This window comes from Podarcis bocagei (assembly GCF_964188305.1).
Source record: "Podarcis bocagei genome assembly, chromosome: 17".
Taxonomy (NCBI): Eukaryota; Metazoa; Chordata; class Lepidosauria; order Squamata; family Lacertidae; genus Podarcis; species Podarcis bocagei.
The window spans coordinates 2,136,368-2,159,144 of record NC_138143.1 but is presented as its reverse complement, the minus strand read 5'-3'; the positions used below and the strand labels follow the sequence as shown (position 1 = coordinate 2,159,144).

At 46.0% G+C, this 22,777-nt stretch overlaps 1 protein-coding gene across 1 annotated transcript in view; it reads right to left on the bottom strand.

The window, feature by feature from the left end:
* LOC308577329 (vascular cell adhesion protein 1-like) overlaps positions 1-13,585 on the bottom strand; it is a 42,686-nt gene extending 29,101 nt beyond the window's left edge. The window contains exon 1 of the mRNA XM_081177440.1: positions 13,407-13,585. Coding sequence (XP_081033566.1) covers positions 13,407-13,464 — 58 coding nt within the window. The 5' untranslated portion in view covers positions 13,465-13,585. The remainder of the gene's footprint in view (positions 1-13,406) is intronic.
* Between the last annotated feature and the right edge of the window lie 9,192 nt (positions 13,586-22,777).

Here is a 22,777-nt window from a genome sequence, read left to right as displayed (position 1 = left end):
CCAGGCGTGCCAGTGCCTCTTTTGTCGAGCGCACCATTCTCTCCACTTGCCCGTTGCTGGATGGATGAAAAGGTGCTGTTAGGGCATGGCGGATGCCCAGTCCCAAAAGATACCGCTCAAAAGTGCCTGACGTGAACTGCGGTCCGTTGTCGGAGACAAGGACATCAGGACACCCATGCGTCGCAAACAGGCCTCACAGCACCCGGATGATGGCCTCGGTAGTGGTGGAGGGCATCAGGGCCACCTCCAGCCATTTGGAATAGGCGTCCACCACTACCATAAAGATCCGGCCATGAAAGGGGCCAGCCAGATCGATGTGCACCCTCGACCAGGGTGTCTTTGGCGTCTCCCAGGTGTGTCCCTTAGCTGCCGGTGGTGCAGGCCTCGATTCTTGGCACGCTTGACAGGCGGACACCCAGGCAGTGATGGCATCGTCCATGTTAGGCCACCAGACGTAACACTGAGCCAACGCCTTCATTTTGACAATTCCCGGGTGGCCAATGTGCAGAGCCTCCAGGACGCGTTGACGGAGTCTTTGGGGGATCACGACGCGGTCTCCCCACAGCAGACAGTCGCGATGAGCCGAGAGTTCATGTTGTCTGGTTGCGAAGGGCTGGAACTCCGATGCGAAAGGCCCTTGTGGCCACCCCCTCCACACCCAGTTGAGCACACGGCTGATGGTGCGATCCTGGGCAGATGCGGAGGCCACAATGGCAGCCGATACAGGCGCTGCTGGAAGATCCTCAATCAGGAGGAGCGATGAAGCTGGAGCCGGGTCTTCCACAAACGCTGGAAGAGGGCAACGGCTGAGGGCGTCGGCATGGCCCATCGATTTTCCCGGGCGATGGACGAGCCAGTTAGTGGTAGGCAGCCAGGAAAACAGTCCATTGCAGCATGCGTGGCGAGAGGACCGGTGGAGTTGGACGATCACCGGCGAGGAGGCCCAGGAGCGGCTTGTGGTCAGTGATGAGGTCAAAAGTCCTGCTATAGAGGTATTCATGGAACCTCTTCACTCCAGCCACAAGTGCTAGTGCCTCCTTGTCGAGCTGGCTGTAATTCCGTTCCGTTGGAGATAGCGTCCTGGAGAAGTAGGCGAGCGGTGCTTCTCTTCCGTCTGGAAAACGGTGACTAAGGACAGCGCTGATGTCAAAAGGTGAGGCGTCGCAGGCAAGGACCAGCGGCCTGGATTCACTGTACTGTACCAGCACACGGTCCGATGAAAGGAGAGCCTTGACCGCGTTGAAGGCCGCCGTCTCCCGATGACCCCAGGACCAAGGCATCTTTGTGCTGAGGAGTCACAGTGCACACTTTGTGCACAGTGTGACGCGGCAGCTAAAAAAGCCAATGCAATTCTGGGCTGCATCAATAGGAGTATAGCATCTAGATCAAGGGAAGTAATAGTGCCACTGTATTCTGCTCTGGTCAGACCTCACCTGGAGTACTGTGTCCAGTTCTGGGCACCACAGTTCAAGAAGGACACTGACAAACTGGAACGTGTCCAGAGGAGGGCAACCAAAATGGTCAAAGGCCTGGAAACGATGCCTTATGAGGAACGGCTAAGGGAGCTGGGCATGTTTAGCCTGGAGAAGAGGAGGTTAAGGGGTGATATGATAGCCATGTTCAAATATATAAAAGGATGTCACATAGAGGAGGAAGAAAGGTTGTTTTCTGCTACTCCAGAGAAGCGGACACGGAGCAATGGATCCAAACTACAAGAAAGAAGATTCCACCTAAACATTAGGAAGAACTTCCTGACAGTAAGAGCTGTTTGACAGTGGAATTTGCTGCCAAGGAGTGTGGTGGAGTCTCCTACTTTGGAGGTCTTTAAGCAGAGGCTTGACAACCATATGTCAGGAGTGCAATGATGGTGTTTCCTGCTTGGCAGGGGGTTGGACTCGATGGCCCTTGTGGTCTCTTCCAACTCTATGATTCTATGATTCTATGAGTTGGTGAAGAGGCTCAGCCACCGTGGCTTTGTGGCGCCTCTATGATTCTATGATTCTATGAGTCGGTGAAGAGGCTCAGCCACCGTGGCTTTGTGGGGCAGGAACATGTTATAAAAGTTCAGTAGCCCCAGGAACGCCTGCAACTCCGTCTTGTTCTTTGGGATGGGGGCCTGCTGGATAGCGCGGATCTTGGATGTGGTCGGGTGAAGGCCGGAGGCGTCGATAAGATAGCCCAGGAACTCTACCTGTGGAACGACGATCTGGCACTTCTCCCTCTTTACCTTGAGCCCGGCCTCTTGGAACCTGGTCAGTACGGCACGGAGGCGCTCGAACAGCTGCTGGTGTGAGTCTGCGGACACCAAGACGTCATCAAAATATGGTACCACGCCCGGAAGCCCTTGCAGGAGACGCTCCATAAGGCTTTGGAAAATGCCAGGAGCCACACTCACCCCGAACTGCAACCGACGGCAACGGAATGCCCCTCGATGGGTGACGATCATCTGGGCTTCAGCAGTGGCATCATCGATGGGCAGTTGTTGATAGGCTTGGGCAAGGTCCAGCTTAGCGAAGACCTTACCCTCACCCAGGGAATGCAGCAGGTGTTGGACAACAGGATAAGCGTGCTACTGAAGTGCCTTGTTGATCGTGCACTTGTAGTCAGCGCAGATTCTCACCGACCCGTCTGGCTTGACAGGTGTGACGATGGGGGTTTCCCACTTGGCGTGGTCAACCGGCTCCAAAACTCCTTGGGCGATCAGCTTGTCCAGTTGTTCATCCACCTTAGCCTTGAGAGCAAAGGGAACCAGGCGTGGCTTTAGCTTGATGGGGGCGACTTGTGGATCAAGGTTAAAGGAGATGGGCGTACCTGTATATTGCCCCAAAGTGCCATCAAAAACCTCGGCAAAGTCTTTGACCAGACCCTCAGTCTCTGCATTAGAGATGCAGTTGATGCCGGTGACTTCCAGGCCGAGGGCATCAAACCAGTCTAGCCCTAGGAGGCTTGGCCGCTGACCTTCTACCACCACCAGTCGGAGCAGGCCCGAAAAATCCTTGAAGGCGATCCGGAACCGGCCAACACCTACCACAGGAATGTCGTTTCCCTGGTAGTCTCTCAGGTGTACGCGGTGAGAGTCGAGTTGCCTTTTGGACACTCTGGGTACCAGTCTTTTGATGGTGCTCCAAGACACGATGGACAGGGCAGACCCGGTGTCGATCTCCATGTCACATGGAGCTCCTTCAATGAGCACCGTGACGTTCAGCTTGCGTCGCGTAGGCGAGTCGGTTTGGCCAATCGTGGTTCCAGACGGGCAGCGGCAGTTGGTGAGAGCGAAACAGCTTTCCTTGGCAGACTGGAGTGAAGACTTGGACTTGCGAGTCAGTGAAGAGGGGGTGTCAGACAGAGCCGATCGGCAGACCTTAGCGATGTGGCCCCTTCTGGAACACTTCCTACAGGTGGCGTCTCTGAATCGACACTTGGCACGGGAATGGTTGCCTCCGCAGCCGGCACATTCTGGTTGGCTCTTGGACTTCTGTTGGAACTTCCTGCGCTCCCGCTTTGTCTGGTGCACGTCATTGTCTTCACTGGAGGATGCCTCATCACTGCTGGCCTCTTCATGATGCACTGGAACTGGCTTCCTAGCAAGACGCGGGCTGCTGGACTTGCGGATCTCCTGGGCGGAGCGTTCAGCAGCTTCTGAGGCCACAGCCTCCTCTATGGCTTTCTGTAGCGTGAGGTCTGGCTTGGCGAGGAGACGCCGTTGCAGCACTTCCGGGTTGGCGCCATTGCCGAATGGCAGATTCCCTCCGAGCTCCGGAGGGAGTCTGCTCGACAGGGGTCGGGTTCTGCCGCGCCGGCGACGCGGGGACCCTCAAAAACCATGGGCGCGGATGCCCGTGGACCTGGTGACTCGGCGGGCACCGTTAGCGCCCTCCCGACCCGCGAAGGAGCCTTTTCAAAGGCTACGGAACGGGGGACGGGGAGCGGCGCGGTGCTGTGAGTCTACTGCTTCCCCTGCCGAGCGAAGCCGCATGCCATTCGTCGGAGAGCGCTGACTTCTTCCTTTGAAAATTTGGACTAAAAACCAAGAACAACAACCCGTGAGTAATTTGGAAACTGGATTAAAAAAATTTCCTTTTTTGTGGATTTGGCACGAGCGGGGGAGGTGCAAAGAGGAAGTCCGTCTCCCCCCCCATTGTAAACATTTTAAAGCAAGGATTTGACAACTAAGGTCGAGAGAAGAGTCTTTTTTTCCTTTTGGGATAAAAGTTATTAATTCCACGGATTTAAAAGTATAAGTTACTGTGCTGGAGGATAAGAGCTTATTTTCTGATCAAGTGCCACCCTTCCCGGGACCGGGAGTGATCCGCGAGAGGAGCCTGCTGAGGAGAGACAGAAGATTTTGACAGCTGTCGAATTAGCTGTCAAAGTCGGAAAAAACAGAAAGCTTTGGTTTAGCCGGTTATATTGTTATAAGTTGCTGAAAATAAAGAAGGACTGAAACAAATTAACTTGACTTTTGGATTGGAAGTGAAAGGAATACTAAATAACCAGAATCCCTCTAGAGGGGGTTCACGGACATTACAAGAATGGAAATAGGTCGGAAAATACTGGCTGACTTGGATGAGGTTGTTTTTCTCATGGGAAAGCTGCGAAAGATGTACGAGCAAGGTCATGTTTTGTCTACAAGTGCTACAAATTTGAAGTCAACAGCAAATATATCTATTGAGCTGGAAAAGGACTTGACGTACAAAACCCAGGCAGCTGGACAAGAAAAGAAACTAGAGACTGGAGAGGAGGAAGAGATATACGCTGAACAGGAGGAGCAGAAAGGAGGGGCTGAAATGTTACAGAAGGCAAATGAGAGCCGGAGGCCTGCCAAGATGGATATAAAAGAAAATAAGGATTGGAAGAGGAAAACTTGGTTTGAACTTAGAAATGAGGAATGGAAAGATCTTCTTTTGTGGGGATCTGAAGATTTAGGGACTACTAATTTGATCAAGGTGGAAGCTGGAGCTTTAGGGACATTTGGATCTAAGAAACAGGACTTGAGCTCCACCTTTAAACAAGGAGGCCTGGCTGGAAGGAATATGGACATTATAGAGAGAGTGCCCCTTCGAGACTGGGTGTTAAATACAAGGGACTTTCAAAGAAGCTGGCAGAAAGGGACTGAGAGAGATTTAAGGGCCTCAGACGTGAGGTTGCCAGGCTAATAATAGATGGACTAATGGACTATGGTTTTGGGATCGAAACCGGGGAAGGGAGGGTGGGGTTTGGAAATCCAAAGGGGGCTTGATCTTCTTTATTCTGTGTTTAATTCTGTGTTGCTATTAGTATAAGAATGGGGAATTCGTGGAAGGGAAGCACCATGCTCTGATGGTGTATCCTGCTTGGCAGGGGGTTGGACTCGATGGCCCTTGTGGTCTCTTCCAACTCTATGATTCTAAGATTCTATGATTCTATGATTCTATGAAATAGGGTCGACCTTAGAAAAAGCTTTCTATAAATGATTGAGGTACATAAGTTAAAAGTTGATATATAAATTGAATTAAATATAATAATGAATTAAGGTTAAAAATTTAATATAAATAAACATAATAACAAATTAAGGTTAAGAAATTAGAGATAAGAACTTGTTGGATAAATATTTGGACTTGGAATACAAGAAGGGGAGGTGAGGGGAAGTCGCGGAAAAAAGTTATTGAAAATGGGACTGTAAAGGATGAATTCTTTTTTTTCTTTTTGTTTTCTGTATTATTCGAAACTCTAATAAATATTTTTTTTAAAAAAAAAAAAAGAGGGGACGCTGTTGCAGATGGATGTCCCGGACCCCGCAGACGATTCAATCCATCAGAGCATCGTCTAAGTCTCGGAACTCGCAGTGCATTGCAGCCTGTCGCAGGGCGGTGGTGTAGTTGTTGATTGACTCCCCCTCTGCCTGGTTCCGGCGGTAGAACGCATGGCGGGCAGCAATCTTGGACGGCTTTGGTGCGTAGTGGTTGCGGAGCTTATCTTGGATTGTGTCCCACGGTGTTGCCTGGACTGCTTCAGGCGCAACCAATGCTCGGGCCGTCTCAAACACCTCAGGCCCACAGAGGCTGAGGAATAGGCCCCGCTTACGTTCCTGTGATACTTGCGTCAGCTCGTTGGCTTGGAGGTAGCAGTCAAACCGAGTGAGGTAGGAGTCCCATGATTCAGAGGCTGGCGCAAACGGCGGTAGAGGCACAAGTGAAGCCATGATTCCGATGCCAGCGTGAAGGGCAATGGATGGAACACCGTGCTCTAGCCAGAACAGTCAGCTCTGAATTGGTTCTGTTCAGTGATTTCGCTCAGTGATTCGGCTCAGTGATTCAGCTCTGCTCAGAGGGTGGCTGCATCTGGCTGTGCTCTGATGTCCATCAATCCCATCCTCGTCGCCAGTGTTAAGTTGTGGGCGAACATAGCAGACGACACAGCGATTTCTCCAGAGAAGCTCTTTATTGTAAGCTGGACAGAACTGAACAGCCAACAGCTCAGCCGGCCTGCTTTTATAGGCAGCCGGCTATTAACATTGTAGCAACAACAACCCAGGGTTTCCCGCCTAAAATAACTGACGTGGACCTGAGTGAAAACTATCTACAGTATCCCCCTGCTGGCCCAGAGTGAGAACTTTAGTACATAACACCTACCTTCAGGAGCACTGTCTCCCTCCCCCACATTAGTCAGTTTAAAGCCCTCCTGATGAGGTTTCTGAGATTTTTGGCAAAAACATTTTTCCCATCCGTTGTGAGGTGCAGCCCATCGCTTGCCAGAAGTCCATCTTCAAGAAACTGCAGTCCGTGATCTAAGAATCCAAACCGTTCCTGTTTACACCATTTGCAAAGCCAGCTGTTCACTTCCACTATTTTTCCCAGTTACTAATCAGTTACAGCTTTCTTTATCTCTTCAAAGTCTTTTAATTTTAACTGGTTGTCTATTTCGGTTAGCAGCTCTTTTTATAAGTCGGCCAATTGCTTCTCATATTCACTTTTTTCAGAGATATTGCTTCCAAAGGGAAAAGCCACAAGGGTGTTTTTTGCTCAAATAGGTTTTTATTCTTCTCCCATATCCTGAAAATTTATTTTCTTATTATATGATTCTGAAATGCATTATGTACTTTTGCTTTTTTCATGCCATAAATATTCATGCCATCCAAATCTGTTATCATGCCCTTCTAGATCTAAAATGTTTATGTTTTCCAGTGTCCCGGATCCAGCAGATACAGAATGCTTTACAATAGATTTTCAAATCCAGCAAGGCAGAACCTCCTCTTTCTCTTGCATCTGTTTATAGTTAATATTTGTTTATATTTATATTTAAATATATTATATATTTATATTTAAATATGTTATATAATTATATTTAAATATATTATATATTTATATTTATATTTATCTGTTTATATTTAATTCTTGGTTTCTTCCCTTGCCAGATAAACTATTTTTCAAAGTATTCTGCATTGCCTATTACCAGAACTGATTGAAATAAGAATAACATTCTTGGCAATACTTTCATTTTAATCACTGGTATTCTTCCCCAAAATGATGAGTTCATTCTTCTCCATATCTCTAAATTTCTTTTTATTTCTTTCCATACAATCTTGTAGTTGTCTTTAAAAATATTATTGTTTTTGGCTGTTAGCCAAAATCCTAAGTATTAGACTTTTTTATGTATAGCTAAGTCTGTTTTCTCTTCCAGCTCCTTTTTATCTTGCTCCGTCAAGTTTTTTAATCAAAACCTTAGTCTTATTCTTATTTAGTTTAAAACCTGCAACCTGCCCAAAGTCCTGCATCTTTTCTAACACCTTCACTAAAGTATCTTTAGGGTCCTCCACTGTAATTACTAGGTCATCTGCAAAAGCTTTTAATTTATATACCTTATTTCCTACCATTATTCCTCTAATTGATTTATCCACTCTTATCTCTCTCACCAGGACCTCTAATACCAAAATAAATAGTAATGGTGATAGGGGACGTCCTTGTCTTGTCCCCTTTGTTATTTTTCATTTTTCAGTTATAACATTCTTAACAATCAACATAGCCTGTTGTTCAGAATAAATTGCATGTATTCCTCTCTCCTATGATCCCCCAGAATTCATCTTTTCTATTATCTTTTTTATAAAGGCCCATGAAACATTATCAAAAGCTTTCTCAGCATCTATAAACATTAAGGCTGTTTGTTTCTCATTTCTTACTTCCAGATACTCTGTAATATCAATTATATTCCTTATATTATCTTTCATCTGGCATCCTGATAAAAAACCAGCCTGATTGTGATGAATTATTGCTGTTAAGACACCCTTCATTCAATTGGCCAGAATATTAGCAAATAATTTATAATCGTTATTTAATAAAGAAACTGGTATGTAATTTTTAACTGGAAGTAGGTCCGTATCTTGTTTTGGGATCAGAGTAATATAGGCTTCCTTCCAGGTGTCTGGTACTTTACCTAATTTTAAAATCTCATTCATTACATCTTTTAAGGGTTGTACCAGAAAATCCTCCAACTTTTTGTAATACTTTGCTGAAAGTCCATCCAGTCCTGGCGATTTACTTATCTTAGCTTGCTTAATTACCTCTTGCACCTCGTGTCATTATTGGCGCATTTAATAAAGCCATTTTCTCTTTAGGAATTTGTGGTATTTTGTTTTGCTCTAAATATTCTTCAATTTTCTCTTTGTTTTCAGATCCGGCTCGGTATAGTTCGGTATCTTACAAAGTGTTTTCTTATATCTTTTGGATTATCTATTACCTTTCCCCCCTATACTCAGTTTATTTATTATATTTGTGCCCTTTTTTTGCTTAACTGCTAAGCCAATAATTTACCTGGCTTATTCGCATATTTTTTTTAAAAAATGTTTCCTTCTTTTTATCTTCCATTCTCTCTCCTGGTTAGTTATCATTGAATAGTATGTTTGCAACATTTTTATTGCCTGATTGATTGATTTTCCCAGGGTTTTTTACCATATTTTTTGTTCCATAAGATGCACCAGACCATAAGGCGCACCTAGTTTTGGGAGGAGGAAAAAAAGAAAAAATTATTCTGAATCCCAGAGGCCAGAACAGCAAGAGGGATCTGGCTTCTGGGATACTGTGTGGCTGTTCTGGCTTCTGGGATAACTGTGCCAAGCCTCTTCAGGGCAGTGGGATGAAGGTTCCCCCTGCCTGAAGAGGCTGCGCACGGCTAAGGCAGAAGCCAGGACAGACACGCCGCTGAAGGGGCGCTGAGCAGTTCTCCCTTTCTGAGAGGGAGAACTGAGCAGCGCCCCTTCAGCGAAGCTGGAGAAGGGACCCTTCTGTTCCTCCTCCGGCTTCGCATGACAGGCGCGTTGCTGAAGGGGCGCTGCACAGTTCTCTCTCTCTGCGCAGCGCCCCTTCAGCGAAGCTGGAGAAGGAACAGAAGGAGACCCTTCTGTTCCTCCTCCGGCTTCCAGGACAGGTGTGTCACTGCGAAGCGGGAGGAGGAACAGAAGGAGTCCCTTCTATTCCTCCTCCGGCTTCGCAGGACAGGCGCTGCGCAGAGAGGCAGAGCTGCGCAGCGCCCCTTCAGCGAAGCAGCAGGAGGAACAGAAGGGGCTCCGTTCCTCCTCCCGCTTTGCTGAAGGGGCACTGCACAGCTCTACCTCTCTGCGCAGCGCCATTCGCTCCATAAGACGCACTCACATTTCCCCTTACTTTTTGGGAGGAAAAAAGTCGTCTTATGGAGCAAAAAATACAATAATTAGTTCTTTCTCGTTTCTAATCAGTCCATCTAATATCTCCTTTTTATTATTTTTTCTAATTTTCTTCTGATAGGCATTTTCTTGGATAAAAAAATCCTCTCATTACCACCTTACTAGCATCCCAGACAATCCTCCTATCAGTGTATTGATCTAAGTTTAGTTCAAAATAATCTTTCAGGGCTTTTTCTGTTTTTTGTCTTATATCCTGATTATCTAATAACTCCTCATTCAATCTCTATCTAAATGGGGTATTCCCCTCCCCTTTTTAGTTCAAGAATTATCAAATTGTGATCCAGGAGTGTTCTTGCTTGTATTTCTACTTTTTTTTTTTTTACTGTTATTGATAACGCTTTAGATAGCCATACCGAGTCTATCCTTCTGCTAGATTGATGGACCTTTGAAGAAATGTATATTCTCTATCCAGTGGGTGTTTAAAACTCCAAGTATCTGGTAAATTGAAATTCTCCACCATTTTGAAGAAGGTTGTGTGTAGTCTCCCTTCCTTTGAATCTGTTTTTCTTAATATTTTATTCATTTCCAGGGAGACTGCTCCATTTGTATCTCCCATTAATATTATTTTCTGGTCCATGTATTCCAACAAATTATTTTCCAAATAATCTAAATATAAAATTCTGATTTATTCTCATTCAGTACATATATTCCAACTAAAACAATTTTTTCACCTTATATTGTTATTTATACTGCCATCATTCTTCCTCTATCGTCCTTAAATAGCTGTTTTGGGTCCAGTTTGGGTTTAATATAGAAAGCTACTCCTCTTTTCTTTGTAATGTCTGAGGATATAAATTCCTATCCAATTCTCTTATTTATCAAGATTCTTCTGTGAGTGGATCTCAGTCTCTTGGGAGTTGGTTGTGCCTACTATATTATTATTCCCTGCCAACCCATCTGGATTGTCCTGTGTTTCTCACCTTATATTGTCTATTGAACCTATTGTGTTGTGCTGACATAGTATGATGGGTGGGAGAAGAGGGGAGTTAGAGTTAGGGATGGACTGAAGATTGGGGGGTAGGAGAGTAGCCTATATGTAGCTTAATTTTTTTAAAATAAAAATGTTGAGATGTTTGAATATAAAAAATAAAAGGTAGAAATAAGATGATAGTGATAGGGAGAAGGTGGGGGGGTTAAATGAGATTTTTTTAAAAAAAATAGAAAGGGTAAAAATACAAAATATAAGTAATCATAGAAAATGTGTGAAAGGAATAAAAAATGGAAACTAATGGTACTCATAAAAAAGTGGTTCATGTATATAATTTAAAAATGTATTTGCTGTAATTTTGACTCACAAGCAGTTTTAATTTCACTGCGGGGCTCGCAGAGTCTGGATTTCAGGTCCCTGGATTAGGGCTAAGGCAGGAGTCCCAGGGAGTGGCCTTCAAAGGTTCAGGCCTCCTACATGGATGCCATTACAGTTTTTTGAAGAAATAATAATAAAATTATAAAAAAATATATATATGTGTGTATACACACACACACACACACACACATATATATATATATATATATATATATATATATATATATATATATGCTTTCGTAGATTTTCACGGGTACAGGAATGCAGGTTTTGGTGTCTTCGGGTGTCTTCCCGTGTAAGAGTTGGGGTGTCTAGGCGACGTTTCGACGAGGTCTCACTCGTCATCTTCAGGCTGGTGCTTTCGGCTTCTTGTTACTGGAACAGAGCAGGATCTCAGTGTTTGAGTTCCTATAAATACTATATATATCCAACGGGGGGAACCCGTGCTGTGTTTTTTCCTGTGGGGTGGTCTCCAGCACACTGTTCCCCCTGGGTCCCAGCCTGCTATTTTTGCGCTAACCGCCAGGGAGGTAGCCTCGGGGTCAGGCCTGGGCTAGGCTGTGCAATTCCTCACGGCCTCCCTGTCCCTCCCGGTACCCTCCTATCTAAGCTGGTGCTCGGCTGGGGGGGGGGTCCTTTTTGTTTTCTGTTCAGCTCCAGAGGCCTCCAGGTCGTGGAGCTCCACTGGGCCATCGGTGCTCCTGGTCCCAGTGGGGTTGAGGCCACTGGAGGAGCTGGGGGCACCTTGGGCCCCCCCCCCATCGCAGTAGTGGTGGCGGCAGTTGGCATGCGGACCAGCCAGGCAGCGCAGTTGGTGCTGGTGGTCCTCAGAGGGGCTTGCCATCTTGCTTCACCAGAAGTCCTGAGTTGGGAATTTGAGTTATGTGAGCTAGAAACCAGAAGCTGGAAGCTGCAGGCTAGGCAGCTGGGAGAGGCAGAGCCATGCCTGATTTCTGTTGGAATCCAAAGCTATGGCCATGAGAGAATACTCTATTGGATTGTTGATGCTGTGAGCCCCACCATCATAGTTTCAGATTGTATATATATGTAAATTAACCATATATCAAACAGATGACACAAAGCCACAAAGGCACAGCAGCTGGCTCGGCTCGGCTCGGCTCGGCTCGGCTCGGCTCGGCTTGCTCAGTGGTGAATCCAGTGCTTTGGCACTCGGGCTCCTTTAGAAATCTAATGGGCAGAGAGGAGATCTCTATCTCCTCTCTCCTATCACAGAAAAGTCATCAATTTCCAGTCCTCTTCCTTCCAAGGAAACTAAACCAAGGGTCTCTCCAGGAACCAGGAACTGCCTCCTTACTCCCATAATAATTCTGCGGCCTGCCACCCTGGCCTCCGAGGGGGTGTGAGTTTCCAGGGGTTCCAGGCACTCACCCAGAGCTCATGTTTCTTTTTGGAATGAGTTTGTTTTTCTCAGATTGGACCTAGTACAGGGGTCTGCAACCTTTAAGACAAAAAGAGCCACTTGGACCTGTTTCCGAAGAAAAAAAAACTGGGAGCCGCAAAACTCGTCATTATAAAAATAACTTTTTTGTCACTTTTTTATTATTTCTTTGTTTGACCCCTCAGAATTACTCCTCCTCATAGAAATAAACGCTAAATTAACAAGTTACCTTTTTTGTGTGTGTGTTCTTCACTCCCCTTCAAAACAGTGACCAGCGTACATGCCCCCTTTCAATGCAGTGACCAGCGTACATGCCCCTTACAATGTAGCGGGCAGGTGGGCGGGAAGGTGACGTCGGGACGGTGCGTGACTAATGCACGCACCGCCCCCATGCGGCGTCACAGCCAGTACAGCGCCTGCCACAGTGGGGAGTGTCGGGGCGCACAATGCGCCTCCTCCCCTCGCTAGTATCCGCCCCGGAGCCGCGGCAAAGGTGTAAAAGAGCCACATGTGGCTCCGGAGCCGCGGGTTGCAGACCCCTGACCTAGTATAAATGAGATTGTATCTTGGCATCCAAGATTTTTCCTTTTATACCTATTTTTTTCCTTGCCACCAACACTTCTGACACCTCATCCATCACACAAGACATTTCCCATTCCCCCATTTGTATTTGGGGATCTTAGGATGCTTTTAGAAAGACATTTAGCGTGGGAACAGTATGCCTTAGTCATGCAGTACCCACACAACATTCTCATCCTCAAAATGCCAGCCCATAGCACACACACAATTTAATCTGGATTTACCCTTTCTATGGAAACGACAATACACTTTTTAAAAAACTGTTGCAATAACTCACTGGCAAATATCTCAATAATCTGTTTGCAAATTAAGCCCCCATCGGGAAGCACCTTTAGATGAAGCCAGTTTCCAGATTCCTCCACCAAGGGAACACAAACTAGACAGCTCTCCTTGGCTCTGGAATGTAAAGAGTTTTCAGGATGACTCACCCATAGGCAACCAGAAGATGAGAAGCACAGCAAAGTTCAGAGGCAAGACAGGTATCATCTTCACCAGGACAAGGCAGAAAAGATGACCATTGGGAGTTTGATGGTTTTCCAGCTTGCTATATGGAGCCAGAACAGTCCAGGGAAGTCTAAGCTTAGCCACGCTTTTGTCTAAAGTTTTATTTAACGTTTTGGTTCAGGAAACATGTATATCCTTTAACCGGCTGACTCACCGCCCCACCCAAGCACTTCCTCCCTTCGAAACAAAAATATGGCTCTGAGGAAATAGCTCTGAGGAATATAAAACTGAGTGTAGGGATAAGTGTTCAATGGCCAATATAGTTCCTTGAGTTTCAGAACAGGTCTGGGGGAGCTCTGGCCTGCCAACTACTGCGTCTGCTGTTCGACTCTATCTCCCATCAGCCCCAGGCAAGACGGCCAGTGGTCAACAATGATGAGAACAGCAGTCCGGTGACATCTGGAGGACCACAGGCTCCCCCATCCCTGCTTTGAAAATCACTCAGAAGATGTGATCCTACCAGATGCAGTTTTGACAAGGCATGTGTGCATATTGAGAATTACATTTTCCTCACCTCTGTAGCCACACATACACACACTTCTGTTTTTCTAATTTCAGCCTGTCAGCTCAAATAAACTTGCAAAGCATGTCGGTGAGATGGGGCCCTTCACTGCAACAGTGACCTAGGCAAGCGGAAGTCAGATCATCATACTACAAACAGCTTCCACACTGTTTCCAAATGTGCTCCCACTGCCCAACAGTCCTCTAGCTGCATGGAAGTGGTTTTGCAATGACAACATCAGGGTCAGGCCATGGAGAAAGGACTTCCAGTTCAAACGTCACTAGTTCTCACTCTGTACAACAGGCGCAAACTAATCAAAACCCACAGGAAGTGTGAAAACTTACAATATATTAAACCCAAGTCACATCTGCTTGATCTCTTTCATGCGTCTGTAGGGCAACTGCTGATGGGAATCTGGAGTGGGGAGAATAGTGTTGCCATCATGCTTCTAGACTTCTGAGAGGCATCAGGCTGGTCACAGTGAGAAGAGGATGCTGGACTGCTTGTGAGCCCATGTGCTAACCCCACCTGGCTCAGGATCCAGCCCATAAATAAGGAGACACAACAAGAGATGTATGGGATTAAATGAGGCCACAATTTCATTGACTTCAGATGTAGGAATCCTTGGCTTAGGCACTGGACCGCATCCCTCTCAGCCTCGTGGGTCTGAGGGTGCGCAGCGCAGACAGGTGTTATGAGGGGGGCTGCAAAATGAGAATTTTCATAGCGTACCCCCCACTTCACCCGATGTAGGGAGTTTAACCTTACACCCCCACTCTGGGCCAGTAACTCCTGCAATCAAACCTTTAACAGGCCCTGCAAATGTCGCTGCATGGGGGTGCATTAACAATGCTACCCCCCATTCCGAAGATAGACTATAGGATTCTGCCCAGGACCTAAAAACTGCCAAAAAACTGACAATTGCTATGGGGAAGGCAAAACCTGGGGAAATTCCTTCCTGGCTCTGGGACACAGAAACCATTGTGCGACCAGAGCAACACCCGCGGACCTAGGGAGGAAAGGGTTAGCCTGCAAGAAAACCACATGACAGTTAGAGGGAGGGAGGGGTGAGTGATGCTCCAAATGGAGAGGTGGTCAGCTGGAGGCCCACACTACCTGGTCTTTGCTCCGCCCCCCAGCCAGCAGCTGATTGAGTAGCGGGGGGGGGGCAAGAGCCAGCAACAAAAGGGGGTGTCACCTGGCACAGGAAGCCTGCACAGGGTCACCAACCCCACCCACTGCTTTGATGAGTGAGCAGTAATTATCAGCACAGCAAAAAATCATTGAAATAAATCTGTTGCTCTTCCAGTCTACAGCTCTGATACTGTACAAGCACACAAAATATTGACTGTACTGATAAAAGTTTTCAGATCAACTTACCGAAAACAAAAATATGCTTCTTACAAAATAACTAGCACAGTTGCCACTTTTTATTCTGGCTCTGCCCCAATGTTTTTAACACAACCCTGAAACAAAACAAACTATAGGAAATGAAACTTTTCCTGACCTGGCAGGTGAAAATAAGGGAGCAGTTTCAGCTCCTTAATCTCTGTGTCTCAGGATGGAATCAGGATGCTGGAATAAAACCTGTCAGCCATAATACACTGCTAGTGCAGGCTGTCTCTGTGGACTTTGGGAAGGGTTTTTTCTTTCCTAACTGCAGTGAATCTTAGAAGTCTTTGCAGGCACTCTGTGTGCTTTTCAAAGGCAGACTTGCAAAAGTTGTGATCTCTCAAGCCCAACACAGCACACCTACAAGGTAGGCCTACAAGGACTCAATGGGCCTCCTAGTTTTGCTGCCTTCCTAGAACTGGAAAAATGGGAGTAGGGAGTTGGGTCAGCTGCCAGGTCACAATGCATGGCGGATGAGCTGTATTCAGCCAGGTGGCGCATAAAACATCTACACCTGTTTTCATCTGAACCAGAAAGTTCCCAAACCCCAAAGCTGATATTCTCAGATTCTAAATTCTGCACAATATTCCTCGGCACACCCAGGTGGGGAAAAGCCATTTGGCAGAAGGGTAAATGAAACTTTTATTTCAATTACTCAGAAGTCTCTGGGTGTTATGTACTGAAGTTCTCACCCTGGGCCAGCAGGGGGATACTGTAGATAGTTATGCAAATGAAGGATCGAAAGTGACGTTCAGTGATTGGATAGTTGTACAGTATGCAAATGAAGGATCGAAAGTGACATTCAGTGATTGGCTAGTTACAGAAAATGGTTACTGTTGCATTCTAGTGGAGCTCTATATAAGCAGGCTGACTGAGCTCCTCAGTTCAGTTCTGTTCCAGCTTACAAATAAAGAGCTGCTTTGGAAGAATTGCTGTGTCGTCTGATATGTTCACCCACAACTTAACACTGGGGATCCCTGATAATAAAATCTATCACCTTACAGCAGCTTTCCCATAAACAGCAACAGTTGTATGCCATCTGAGCAGGAACCCAGGAAAATATATCTGACCTTTGGCTCTGAAACAGTTTCCATTAGAGGGAAAGAATTCAGCAAAACATTAGAAATAAAAGTTTGCTCTGGGCAGTGCTGTTGAAATCACACACAAGCACACAGATCTCCCATAGAAATCCAACAAAGTTGCATTGGGCTTCAAAATAAAAAACTTGAAGGGTCAAGAGGCTCAAATCTCTCCAGAATGCTGGGTCAGGGTGGAGTGGGTGAAAGGAGGAGAGAGAAAATCTCAGGAAAGGTCCCACTAAGTTCAAGAGGATGCCAGCATAGTTAACAGAGTCAAGGAAACTAGAGGTAAGAAGACTTAATTCGGAAAATGGAAGTCTTGCCCAAAAGAGAACAAAAAGGGACACAAGGTCTAGCAAAATAAATGCAAACAGGTTATCAGAGCAACAAAGCAAAATAATTTCAAGGAACTTTCCACCAGCTGAATAACAAGAAAAATATTTAACTATGTTAGAAGCAGGAAACCAGGTAGGGAAGGCAGTAGTGCCTTTGGAAAACAAGGGAGTTAAATATATGCTAAAGGAGAAGGGGATGTTGTTTGAATGCAAGTGGGTTTGAAAGAACACTGCTGCTGTTCCCTCAGTGGAAGGAAGGAAACAATTATGGATTGGAGTTACTTTGTTTTTGCTCCTATTGGCAGAAACCAAAAATGCTGGAATGTGGATAATATCAGGGGAAAATATTTCACACAGAATTATGAAGACAAAAGTTTGAACAGACCAGTGGTTGTAAACATAAATGAAAATTAAGTGAAGGATTAACATTGGAATGGTTTATTGACTAATTAAGAAATGCAATGTGATATTAGATGATTAGCACTCCGTGAAATTCAGAGCATGGGAAGTCGCTCAAAGATATATAATTTGGCAATATATTTGGCTTTTTATTGTATTGTAATTTGGAATGTTTTAATGTGGTTCTTATTGGATTATTAAATTGGAAAACTCAATAAAACTCAATAAAATATTATATATATATAAAAAAAAGGAGAAGGGGATATTTTAAAGAAGCTGGTTGAATTATTTGCATCTATCTTTACTCCAAAATGTGCAAGTCAGTTCCCTGTGTCTGAACTTTCTCAGAAGAACTGGAACAAAGAGTGTTGGCAAGAGACAAAGGACCAGGGGCCTCTCCAGATTGGTGGGGTTTTTCCCCCCAATTATATTCTGAAACCTAAATAAAAAAAATTCCTTCCAGTAGCACCTTAAAGACCAACTAAGTTAGTTCTTGGTATGAGCTTTCATGTGCATGCACATACCAAGAACTAACTTAGTTGGTCTTTAAGGTGCTACTGGAAGGAATTTTTTTATTTTGACTATGGCAGACCAACATGGCTACCTATCTGATTCTGAAACCTGTTATCAATGCAATAATATCCCATCTGCTTTATTAATTGTTCTGTAAAACTCCCCCAATGTATACTGCATTACTGCCATGGGGGCAGGCACTCTTCCACTCTAGCGCAAGAAGAGTTGCACACAAAAACAAAAACATGGAACACTGGTAGCCTAAAAGGCTGATTTCAACAGGACGTTTGCCCATGAGGAAATGAGGCTCTCTCCCCACCTGTGCAATTAAAAAAGGATCCTATTGGGTTGAAAAAGCCTTGGCAGCTGCCCAGCACCTCTGCTTAGCATGCAGATGTTGTGTGCGGTAAATGATCTTGCGAAGAGGAAACAGCAACTGTAGTTCAAAACCACAGACCCCAAGATAAACAGGCTTCCTTTTCATGAGGCTGTTCCTGTTTTGCTGCTTAGTTTGATACTACTTTACCAAAGGAAGCCAAAGTGTAAAAGTGCATTAACTTTCTGTGCTGTTGCCCAGACAAAACTGCAGAAGCAAAATCAGGTCAAGCAATGAGTGCAATTCTTACCTTGGTATCATTCAGGGGTTGTCAACCTGGTCCCTCCTGCCCACTAGTGGGCGTTTCAGGATTCTAGGTGGGCGGCAGGGGGTTCTACGGCACAAGCTGAATCCTCCTTCCATCGAGCACTGGGGGGCGGTAAGGAAACTTTACCATCAAGAAAGAGGCATTAGTGGGCAGTGGGTATAAAAAGGTTGACACCCCTGATATAGTTGGTTGGAAAAGTTAAAAGTGTTAAGCTTCCGGGGTGATTGCAAGATGGCGAGGAATTAGCCTCCAAGAACGACTCGGCCATCAAGAGACTTTTGGGGTGCGCACAAGGACGCTGTGCCTACAGAAAGAAGCCCAAAGAGAAGATTTGGGCATGGAGCTTCGGCAGCGCTAAATTGTGGGTTCTTGTGTCTCCCCCACCAAAAAAAGGGGGGGTTGAGATGGGATTGAGCGGCAGAGGTGCAAGAAGAAAACAACAAGTCTCTGATGGAAAGCCCTGAACTTCAGCCTCAAGCAGTAATATTTTTCAATAAATTTAAAGCCACATTGGTAAAATAAATTGAAAAATTGGAACGGGACAATTAATTGGCAAAAAACAGACAAGGTGGGGAAAAATGGAGGTTCACTTTGTGCTGTCAAAATTTAACTTGCAATTCATAGATGCCAACGAAATGATATCTTTCATGGAGCCCCAAATCGAGGGAGGTTGACAATTATTTTGTGATTCTTCCGTTTGCAAATTATTGCACCAACTGTTGTCACCTTCTCACCAAGCTGCTTGGCAATAGTCTTGTAGCCCAGTCCAGCCCAGTCCAGGTCTACAATCTTGTCCCTGACATCCTTGGACAACTCTTTGGGCTTGGTCATGGTGGCTACTTTAGAATCTGCTAGATTGATTGCTTCTGTCGACAGGTGTATTTTGTACAGGTACTGTAACAAGCTGGGATTACAGGTAAGACCTCTCCCTTACAGCGGGTGCTTCTAATCTCAGCTCGTTACATACAGTGAAGATACCAGGTAGCCAGGCATCTGGCTGGTTGATAGGGGATCAAATACTTATTTCACTCATTATAATGCACATCAATCTCTGACTTTTGTCCTCTGGGTTTCTGGGGGTTTTCCTGTTGTTATTCTGTCTCTCACAGCTACAATAAACCTACCATTAAAATTATGGACTGGTCATTTCTTCATCAGAGGGCAAACGGGCAAATTTAGCAGGGGATCAAATACTTTCCCCCCTCACTGTAATATTGCTTTTAAAGTATAGCAGTAGCAGCAGCAGTGGTAATATTGCTTTCAAAGTGTTGTTGTTGTTAATTAGATTATTACCCACCCAGAAGAAGAGTGGCAGTTAAAATTGACAGAATATGTTGAATGGGCAAATTTTACCATGAAATTAGAAATCAAGAAGAAGCAGATTTTAAGGATTGGAAACGTTTTCTAGAATATCTAAAGTGCTATTGCAAGCATGTAAAAACACAAGAAGGATTTGAATTAAGAACAACAGTAAAACATGTATCTGGGAACAAGCGGGAAGGGTAGGGTATAGAGTAATTAAAATATGCAACAATATTAGAAAATACAGTGGTACCTTGGTTCTCGAACTTAATCCATTCCGGAAGTCTGTTTGACTCCCGAAACCATTTGAAAACCAAGACGCGGCTTCCGATTGGCTGCAGGAGCTTCCTGCACCCAAGTGCAAGCTGCTTCCAAAAAACATTCACAAACTGGAACATTCACTTGCAGGTTTGCAGCGTTCTCAGCGGCTTTTGATATTATTGACCATGGTATCCTTCTGGACTGTCTAGGGGGGTTGGGAGTTGGGGGCACTGTTATATAATGCCCCCACTCCTTTCTTTTAGGCCATGTTCAGAAAGTGCAGGGGGAATAAGTGTTCAGACCCCCGGGCCCTCACTTGTGGGGTGCCTCACGGTTCTGTCCTCTCCCCCATGCTTTTCAACATCTATATGAAGCCGCTGGGAGAGATCATCAGGGGGTTTGGACTGGGTGTTCACCAATATGCAGATGATACCCAGCTCTACCTCCATTTAAATCAGAAGCAGTGAAGGCAGCGAGTGTCCTGTGTGTCTGGAGGCGGTTAGAGGATAGCAGCTAATGGATTCAAGTTTAATTTCGACAAGACAGGAGTACAGTGGTGCCCCGCAAGACGAATGCCTCGCAAGACGGAAAACTCGCTAGATGAGTTTTCCGTTTTGGAGGTGCTTCGCAAAACAAATTTCCTATGGGCTTGCTTCGCAAGACGACAATGTCTTGTGAGTTCCTGCTGGGTTCCCCCCCCTTTTTCTAAGCCGCTTATCAGCTGATCCGATCAGCATATAAGCTGCTAAAAGCCGCTAAAAGCCGCTAATAGCGCTAATCCGTCAATGGGCTTGCTTCGCAAGACGAAAAAACCGCTAGACGAAGAGAATCACAGAACGGATTATTTTCGTCTTGCGAGGCACCACTGTATTGTTTCTGGGGGACAGAGGGCAGGCAGGTGGGGGGGTACGACTCCCTGGTCCTGAATGGAGTAACTGTGCCCCTAAAGCTGTCCATGGAGGCACAAGTTAATTCTATGTCCAGGGCAGCTGTCTACCAGCTCCATCTGGTAAACAGGCTGAGACATGTCTGTGCACTGTCTTGCCAGAGTGGTATGTGCCCTGGTCATCTCCCGCTTAGACTACTGCAGGCATGTCCAACTTGCATTAGGCTGCAATCTACTATCCAATATCAAAAACTGGCAGTGATCCACCACACTCTCCCATTGTCATTCTGCAGCTTAAACATATATTTGGCTGGGTAAACCCTGCCAGATGGGCGGGATATAAATACAGTGGTACCTCAGGTTACACACTCCACTAACCCAGAAATAGTGCTTCAGGTTAAGAACTTTGCTTCAGGATGAGAACAGAAATTGTGATCCAGTGGTGCGGCGGCAGCAGGAGGCCCCATTAGCTAAAGTGGTGCTTCAGGTTAAGAACAGTTTCAGGTTAAGTACGGACCTCCGGAACGAATTAAGTTCTTAACCTGAGGTACAACTGTAATAATGATGATGATAAAAATAACAAATTATTACCCCCACACCAGCCCCCTTCCAAGGCCCTTGGTGCACACGGGAAGCCAACACGCTCCAAAATGTCCAATTCCCCCTTTACTAGAAGAAGAGCTCTGTGGAGAGGGGGGCAGCGGCTTACTTACGTGTAAACACAGCTAGGCTGGAGCTGGAAATGTGGGGAATGTTCAGCATCCAGCAGAACTAGAAGGGAGAGGAGGGCATCTTCTTTCCATGGGAACCGGCAGGAGGGGCTAACCGGGCACGTCCGCAGCTGCAGCCCATGCAGAGCCCATGCGCCTCATCTTTGCCTCCCTGCCCCATGGCTGCGGCTTGCAGGGGGTAGAGGCAGGTGCCTCGTACCTTTCCAGGCTGGACAGCTGACTGGGCATCGGGCAAAGCCAGCGGCCGGAGTGGGGTGCTTGAGGCAGCCACGAGGCAGAGGCAGTGCAAGTGCCAGCCAGAATGCTTGCTGCGGCAGCACCGCAGTGAGCAAGGCTGGCTAAGCAGAGCCTCAAACGCCCATGCCGCCTGCGGAGTCACTCTGCCCGTGGCCTAGCGTGTGCCAAGGGCACCTGGTGACCATGGGTGAGGCGGAGGCACACCAAGGCTTGGGTCGCGATTGATGAAAATCCATTGCACAATCAACTCATCGGTCATGATCGTTTTGGACATGTCTGGACCACGGCAATGCGCTCCACATGGAGCTACAAACTAATCCAGAAAGCAGCAGGTAGACTGGTGATCTTGTATGATCTACACTCCCAGTACGTTTCCAAGCACAATTCAAAGTGTTGGTAATGACCATTAAAGCCCTAAACGGCCTCGGCCCTGTATACCTGAAGGAGCGTTTCCACCCCCATCGTTAAGCCCAGACACTGAGATGCAGCACTGAGGGCCTTCTGGCAGTTCCCTCACAGACTTGAAGCTACAGGGAACCAGGAAGAAGGCCTTCTTGGTAGTGACACCTACCCTGTGGAATGCCCTCCCATCAGATGTCAAGGAGATGAATAACTATATAACCTTTAGAAGACATCTGAAGGCAGCTCTGTACAGTCAAACCTCAGTTCCCAAATGCCTCCATTTTGGAACATTTCAGCTCCCAAACGCCGAAAACCCAGAAGTGTTCCAATTTTTGAACTTTTTCTGTTAGCCGAATGTCCAACACGGCTTCCACTTGAGTGCAGGAAGCTCCTGCAACCAATCAGAAGCTGCGCCTCGGTTGTCGAACATTTCAGAAGCCTAATGGACTTCCAGAATGGATTACGTTTGACAACCAAGGTTTGACTGTATGTGGAGGTTTTAAAAGTTTAATGTTTTATTATGTTTTTGTATATGCTGGAATTATTAATATGGAAACGGTGCTGACTAGGAGAGCCCTTGGTCTGATCCAACAGGGCTCTTTTTCCATCCAT